The following is an 8399-nucleotide window of genomic DNA, read 5'->3' on the forward strand; positions in this document are numbered from 1 at the left end:
GGACTAATTGACTCTCTCAAAGTGCTGGCAGAGACCCTGTGGGCTGAATGGCCTTATTACGCACTGTGGGATTCTACCAAGCTCCCCTCTGCAATGCACTGGGATTCTGAATAATCTCGTATCCCCACGGCCCTGTCCATACTGAACTCTGCACACCTCTTTCGGATGAGCTTTTAGGCCCAGGCCCTTCTGCCACAGATCCCCACACTGCAGAAGGAGGCCATTCACCCACTGGGGCTGCTTCGACTCTCCAAAAGAGCATCTTGCCCAACACCTGCCTATTCTGTAACCCCGGCACATTTATCATGACCAATCCATCTAACCTGTACAACTTTGGACACTAAGGGGCAATTTAGCATGGCCAATCCATCTTACAGTGCAGAAGGGGCCATTCAGCCATCGAGTCTGCACCAACTCCCTGACAAAAGCATCTTATCCAGGCCCTCTTCCTTATTCCTGGAACACCACACATGTACCATCTAACCTACATATCTTTGGACACTAAGGGGCAATTTAGCACGGCCAATCCACCTAACCTGTGTGTCTTTCGGACTGTGGGAGGAAACTGGGGCACCTGGAGGAAATCCACGCCGACATGGGGAGAATGTGAGACTCCACACAGTGACCCAAGGCGGGAATCGAACCCGGGTCCCTGGCGCTGTGAGGCAGTAATGCTAACCACTGAGCCACGTGAGAGTCTGGGGGAGGATGGGGGTGGGATTCTCTCCCAGGTCCTGGGACCAATAATTACTCCTCAGTCAACCTTAGGAGAAACAGTGTTCTTGACCTCTGACATGGTGTTGTTTGTGGGATCCTCCTGTGCATTTACTGAGCTGCACTCGGAGAGCGAGAGGACCTAAGGAGGCTCCTCATTGGCTGCCAGGAGGTCACTGAGTGCATTCTATATTGATATTTATAAGTGTGTGTGTGTTTGAGAAGTCTTTTTATCCCTGGGTTTTGCTCTTGAGGTTTTGGCAGTGACTCAAGAGGAGGAGAAAGCTTTGAGTCCATTATAAATAAACATTTCTACTGCCCTGTTCCATGGGAGGTAGGCAGAGGCAGGCCAAGGCACAAAGTTCATTTGGTCATGTGCCATAGTGAGTGGTGGGTGCCAATTCTTCAATTCCTGTGAGTGACAGAGAGAGGGAGAGGCCCCAAGCTATCAGGGTCTGGGATGGTTACTGAGGTGGTACCTTGGATGACCTGGTGGGGTGATAGGACGAGAGTTGGGCCAGGGCGATTGTTGAGGTGGGCATTAGAAGAGTCATAGAACTATAGAAAATTATAGCTCAGGAACAGGCCTTTTGGCCCTTCTTGTCTGTGCCGAACAATTTTTTGGCCAGTCCCAATGACCTGCACTTGGACCATATCCCTCCATACCCCTCTCATCCATGAACCTGTTCAAGTTTTTCTTGAATGTTAAAAGTGACCCAGCATTTACCACTTTATCCAGCAACTCATTCCACACTCCCACCACTCTCTGTGTGAAGAATCCACCACCACCACCACCCCCACTCCCAATATTCCCTTTAAACTTTTCTCCTTTCACCCTTAACCCATGCCCTCTGGTTTTTTTCTCCTCTAGTCTCAGTGGAAAAAGCCTGCTTGCATTCACTCTATCTATACCATCAAAATCTTATACATCTCTATCAAATCTCCCCTCATTCTTCTACGCTCCAGGGAATAAAGTCCTAACCTATTCAATCTCTCTCTGTAACTCAGCTTCTCAAGTCCCGGCAACATCCTCGTGAACCTTCTCTGCACTCTTTCAACCTTACTTACATCCTTCCTGTAACTAGGTGACCAAAACTGTATACAATACTCTAAATTCGGCCTCATCAATGCCTTATATAACCTTACCATAACACTCCAACTTTTATACTCGATACTCCGATTTATAAAGGCCAATGTACCAAAAGCACTCTTTATGACCCTATCCACCTGTGATAGAGGTTTACAGCATGGAAGCAGGCCCTTCAGCCCAACTTGTCCATGCCGCCTCTTTTTAACCCCTAAGCTAGTCCCAATTGCCCATGTTTGGCCCATATCCCTCTACACCCATCCTACCCATGTCACTGTCTAAACACTTTTTAAAAGACAAAATTGTACCCGCCTCTACTACTACCTCTGGCAGTTTGTTCCAAACACTCACCATCCTCTGTGTGAAAGAATTGCCCCTCTGGACCCATTCGTAAGTCTTCCCTCTCACCTTAAACCTATGCCCTCTAGTTTTAGACTCCCCGACCTTTGGGAAAAGATATTGACTATCTAGCTGAAGTATGCCCCTCATTATTTTATAGACCTCTATAAGATCACCCCCGAATCTCCTATGCTCTGAGAAAAAAGTTCCAGTCTATTCAGTCTCTCTTTATAACTCAAACCATCAAGTCCCAGTAGAATCATAGTAATTCTTTTCTGCACTCTTTCTAGTCTTAGAATCATAGAATCCCTTCAGTGCAGAATGAGGCCATTCGGCCCATCGTGTCTGCACCGACCACAATCCAACCCAGACCCTATCCCCTTAACCTCATGTATTTACACCAGCTAGATTCCCAAACACTAGGGGAAAGTTTAGCATGGCCAATCCACCTAACCTGCGCGTCTTTCGGATTGTGGGATGAAACCGGAACATCCGGAGGAAACCCATGCAGACACAGGGAGAACGTGCAGTCTCCATAGAGGCAACGACCCAAGCCGGGAATCGAACCCACGGCATCATGGTAGCACAGTGATTAGCCTCACTGTACCAGGGACCTGGGTTCAATTCCGGCCTCTCTTGACTGCCTGTGTGGAGTTTGCATGTTCTCCCCGTGTCTGCGTGGGTTTCCTCCGGGTGCTCTGGTTTCCTCCCACAGTCCAAAAGATGTGCAGGTTAGGTGGATTGGCCACGCTAAATTGCCCCTAGTGTCAGGGGGATTAGCAGAGTAAATATGAGGGGTTATGAGAATGGGACTGGGGTGGGATTGTGGTCGGTACAGACTCGACAGGCCGAATGGACTGCTTCTGTACTGTTCTCTGAACCCGAGTCCCTGGCTCTGAAAGGCAGCAGTGCTAACCACTGTGTCAGCATGCCGCCCCCTGGGGGAGGGGTAGGCCTGCAAGTGTTGTCCCTGAGGGCAGGCAAGTTCGGTTCTTGTCCCACACCTGACCTGTCCATTGAATAGCGTTAAAAGGTCAAAGGGTGGGAAAATGGACCCCGGTCAATGATAGCTCCTCCCACCAACCACCACCCTAGCCAATCTTCCCATCAATGGATGTGGCCTGAAGAGTGTCCATTTGCTTCTGTTAGTACAACATCAACAATGCTAGGCTTGATCAAGCTTGGCTTTGGTTCTTGTCAAAGTTAATCACGTGGGTAAACACACTGAATGCTAATGCGGGTAGCTGTCCCGATGAGGAATAATCAAACAAACAAATGCTTAATGTGTTTGCCTGTTCCAAAATCCTGCAGCTGAGGTCTTGTCACATAGTTTGACAGAATGGCCCTTTCACGGTGCTGTGTGACTGCCTCCCTTGAGTCTAGGCATAGCTGTTGTTCATCCTATTCTTGGCCCTAAATATCGAATCATTGAGTGCAAAAACAGAGTGGTTATTTCTGTATATCTTTTGCCAATTATCATCAGCCTGCATTGCTGGCCGTCCCCCCACCCCACCAGAGCAAACCTCTCCTCTTTATTTGACACTGTCAAGAGCCTTCTTGTATGCCTCTCTGTTCAGAGAAGAATGACATAACTCTGGGCGGCACAGTGGTTGGCACTGCTGCCTCACAGTGCCGGGAACCTGGATTCGATTTCCGACTTGGGTCACTGTCTGTGAGGAGTTTGCACGTCCTCCCCGTGTCTGCGTGGGCTTTCTCCAGGTGTCCTGGTTTCCTACCACTCGAAAGATGTGCCAATCAGGTTGATTGCCCATGATAAATTGCCCCTTCGTTTCAGAGGATTAGCAGGGGTAAATATGTGAGGTTACGGGATTGAGACCTGGGTGGGATTGTGGTCGGTGCAGACTCGATGAGCGGAATAGCCTCCTTCCTCACTGTAGGGATTCGATGTCCTTACCTGGTCTGGCCTACATGCCTTGGCAAGTACAATATATATAAAAACACAATAATCACACCCAGCGCTTCTGGATTCATTAACACAGGCAGCACGGTGGCACAGTGGTTAGCACCATTGCCTCACAACAGCAGGGACCCGGTTCGATTCCCGTCTCGGGTTACTGTCTGCGCGGGGTTTGCACATTCTTCCCGTGTCTGCGTGGGTTTCCTCCGGATGCTCCGGTTTCCTCCCACAGTCCAAAAGACGCGCTGGTTAGGGTGCACTGGCCTTACTAAATTTTCCCTCAGTGTACCCGAACAGGCGCCGGATTGTGGCGACTGAGGGGCCAGGAATCGAACCCAGGACCCTGGCGTTGTGAGGCAGCAGTGCCAACCACTGTGCTACCCACAGTGGAGGCGCGGGTGGGGGCGGGGGGGGGTGGTGGTGGTGAATGAAAGGGAGACAAATACAGAGACAGACTTGTCGGGAATCATTTGCAGCATTGAAACATATTCAGAGCCACGGGTGGAGTCTTTACCCGCCCCACTCCCCTCCCCGTTAGTTAAGAGCATTGTGCAGGTTGAGATGGACGGGAAGGGCTGTATGGTGTTGTTATTTTGAAACATTATTTTCTCCACAACACGGGGGTGGGGGTGGGGGGAGGGGGGAGAACGGGAGAACAACTCCACTGCCCCCTCCCCCCCACTCCCACCTCACTGTCAATATATCAGCCGGCCTCTCCCTCGCACGTCTGCTCGACGCCGACGGGAAGCTGAGTTGGTCGCGGTGGTCTAGGGCACACACAGGACGTGACATGACCCTGACAGTCACTGCGGCGACCACACTGCAACCTCTTCATGGGGCGGGAATGGAGCTGCGGGATGTGCCAAAGCCACAGGGCAGGAACGGGCTGCCAGAAGGCAAATTCCTGAGCATTACATTATCCCAGCAGGGATCGGCCAGGGAGCTAATTGAATTGATAAACAGCGGATAAATGACAGCTGTAAAAACCAGTCTGGCTTTTGCGGATTTTGATTTTGCAACCAGCCACAGAATGCAAAAACAACTTTTTCATTTCTTTAAAAAGAAATATATATACATGTATGTGTAATTTTAATTAATTACTGTTCAGTTTGCAAGCACAACTTTCTAGAACGTGCGACAGTGCAGGAGTGAGTGTTTTATTATTTACTCATGCGTCGCTGGCTGGGCCAGCATTTATTGCCTATCCCTAGTTGCCCTTGGAGGGGCAATTCAGAGTCAACCACATTGCTCGGGAGTTACATGTAGGCCAGACCGGGTAAGCACGGCAGATTTCCTTCCCTAAAGAACATTAGTGAGCCAGATGGGTTTTTCTGGCAATGGTTTCATGGTCATCCGTAGATTCTTAATCCTAGATATTTTTTATAGAATACAAATTCCACCATCTGCCGTGGTGGGATTCGAACCTGGGTCCCCAGAACGTTAGCTGAGTTTCTGGGTTAATAGTACCACTGGGCCACTTCCTGCCCCAGTGCACCTGACATGGGTATGCCGGCGTTGGACTGGCGTAAACACAGTAAAAAGTCTGACAACACCAAGTTTTAGTCCAACCTATTTATTTGATAATATACTCACAAGCTTTCGAGGGGACTGCCTCTTCATCAGGTGCTGACGAAGAGGCAGTCCCCTCGAAAGCTTGTGAGTATATTATCAAATAAATAGGTTGGACTAAAACCTGGTGTTGTCAGACTTTTTCCAGTGCACCTGAACAGCACATCTTTCAGAATGTGACAGACAGATCTTTCCAGTGTTGCCATCTCCCTCGTTCATTCCCAGTTGGACGGTCCACGTAACCTGAGGCAGCGATTTAATAGAATGGAATCAAAAATTCCCTTAGTGAAGGAGGCCATTCAACCCATTGAGTCTGTACTGACCACAATCCCACCCAGGCCCTATCCCCATAACCCCATATATTAACCCTAGCCAGTCTCCCTGACGTTAAGGGGCAATTTAGCCAATCCACCTAACCCGCACGTCTTTGGACTGTGGGAGGAAGCCGGAGCATCCGGAGGAAACCCACGTAAACATGGGGAGAACGTGTAAACTCCACACAGACAGTGACCCAAGGCTGGGAATTGAGCCTGGGTCCCTGGCATTGTGAGGCAGCAGAGCTAACCACTGCACCACTGTGCATGCTTAATAAGGTCTTAATATTTCTATAGCACCCTGGGAATTCCGAAAAGCCTTTCCCACCAATGGCACAGAGGTAAAGAGCCGTAGGAAGGGGCATCCCAGAGTTTAGAGGCAAGGCAGGGTCGACAAAGGGTGGAGGGATCCTAATCAGGGATGGGGAGTGGCATAGTGGTTAGCACTGCTGCCTCACAGCGCCAGGGACCCGGGTTCGATTCCTGGCTTGGGTCACTGTGTGTGCGTAGTCTGCATGTTCTCCCCGTGTCTGCGTGGGTTTCCTCCAAGTGTTCCAGTTTCCTCCCACAGTCCGAAAGACATGCTGGTTAAATGTATTGGCCGTGCTGAATTCTACCTCCAGAACGGAGTGTGGCGATTAGGGGATTTTCACAGTGACTTCATTGCAGTGTTAATGTATGCCAACTTGTGGCAGTAATTAATAAACTAAATTTTAAACCTTTTCACAATTCGTTGCCCTGGGTGTAATGTCGGTTAGCGCACAGCAAGCTCCCGAGGTGATAATTACCAGATGTGGCACAGTGATTAGCACTGCAGGTTGGTGACTGCTTAACCACTACCCCCACCACCCCTGAACTCAAGGCTTGGTACTCCAGGTTTAATGGAAGTTGAGGTGGGTGGTGGAATGAGCAAATCTCCCTGGCGAATGGACTCTGGGGATTTTATAGAATAGAATCATGGAATTATACAGTGCAGGAGAGGCCCTTTGGCCCATCAAGTCTGCACAGACACGCCAGAAACACCTGAACTCCCATCTAACCCCACTTACCAGCACTTGGCCCATAGCCCTGATGTGCCAAGTACTCATCCAGGTATTTTTTAAAGGATGTGAGGCATCCCACCTCCACCACCCTCTCAGGCAGCACATTCCAGACCCTCAACACTCTCTAGGTAAAAAGCTTTCTCCTCCCATCCCCCCCAAACCTCATACCCCTCACCTGCGTCCCCTCGTAACTGACCCTTCAACTAAGGGGAACAGCTAGTGCTTTTCACTTGGCCAGCAACATTGGCACAGCGGTTAGCACTGCTGCCTCACAGCGCCAGGGACCCTGGGTTCGATTCCCGGCTTGGGTCACTGTGTGCGGAGTCTGCACGTTCTCCCAGTGTCTGTGTGGGTTTCCTCCCACACTCCAAAGATATGCAGGTTAGGTGGATTGGCCATGCTAAATTGACCCTTAGAGTTCAAAGATGTGTGGGTAAGGTTGATGGCCATGCTAAATTGCCCCTTAGTGTCAGGGGGATTAGCAGGTTAAATGTCTGGGGGTTATGGGGATGGGTAGGATTGTGGTCAGTGCAGACTCGATGGGCCAAATGGTCTCTTTCTGTCCTGTCGGGATTCTTTGGAGTAGGACAAGAGGGAAATGATTATGGCTGACTGTTATCAATTAGGTGATGTTCTGGAAATTTTTCTTGTGGTTTTGGAAGTAAATCTGCTGAATTTTCCACACGCCCTGTTTGTAGTCTAGCGTGGGATTTTTAGTTCCTACCAGCCAGGCTGTTTGTTGCTGTTTGACTTGCTGTAGTCGTTTGTAGCTAACCCTTTGCGCTCTCTCTCTCTTTCACTCTCTTTCCCTCCCCCTTTCCCCCTCACCCCTGCTCTCCTGGCCTTTGCAGTTCAATTTTTACATCGGCTACTTCACTCTGCTGGCCGCCATCTACCTGGGCCGAGGATTATGCATCTTCATCAGGCATCGGCAGGCACAGAAGGCCCAAGGGACACCGAAACAACAGGAGGAGGCGGTAACCTCCTTGGCAGCGGAGGTGGACAGGACTGACAGCCACGGGCACACGGACTGTTCAAAGGCGTGAGGCGGAGACGGACAAGGGTGGGGGATTGGGTGGGGGTAGGTGGGGAAGGCCAGGGTGGTGGTGGGGGAGGGGGAGAGGGAGGGGTTCGGGGGAAAATGGGGAGGTCTCTCTCTCTCGTGCCTGAAGGCGAGATTGAGAACGTTACGGGCGTTTTGCTTGAACAGAGAACGCGTACGCCACGGTTTACGATTGGGGCGACCGATGGGCCGCGTTTTCGGCACCACCGGACCTTCTCGTCCAGCGCCGGTGGGTGCCGATCCTTTTTGAAGTGCACAGAATGATCCCAAGGCCAGCGTGAGACGGCCTTGTTTCTGCAGCCCACCGCCACGGTGGATTACACAGTGCGGCTGGTCGGCACTCCTTTGGCAG

The 8399-nt window shown here is 50.5% G+C and overlaps 1 protein-coding gene across 2 annotated transcripts in view; it reads left to right on the top strand.

The window, feature by feature from the left end:
* The window catches only part of slc19a1 (solute carrier family 19 member 1), a 71009-nt gene extending 62964 nt beyond the window's left edge, over positions 1-8045 (top strand). For both annotated transcript variants that reach the window (XM_080198195.1, XM_080198194.1), the window contains exon 6: positions 7836-8045. In XM_080198195.1, the coding sequence (XP_080054321.1) occupies positions 7836-8030 (195 nt within the window). In that variant the 3' untranslated portion in view covers positions 8031-8045. The remainder of the gene's footprint in view (positions 1-7835) is intronic.
* The last annotated feature ends 354 nt before the right edge of the window (positions 8046-8399 follow it).

This window comes from Carcharhinus amblyrhynchos, chromosome 11 (genome assembly GCF_965287045.1).
Source record: "Carcharhinus amblyrhynchos chromosome 11, sCarAmb.v2.hapA, whole genome shotgun sequence".
In the NCBI taxonomy this organism is placed as follows: Eukaryota; Metazoa; Chordata; class Chondrichthyes; order Carcharhiniformes; family Carcharhinidae; genus Carcharhinus; species Carcharhinus amblyrhynchos.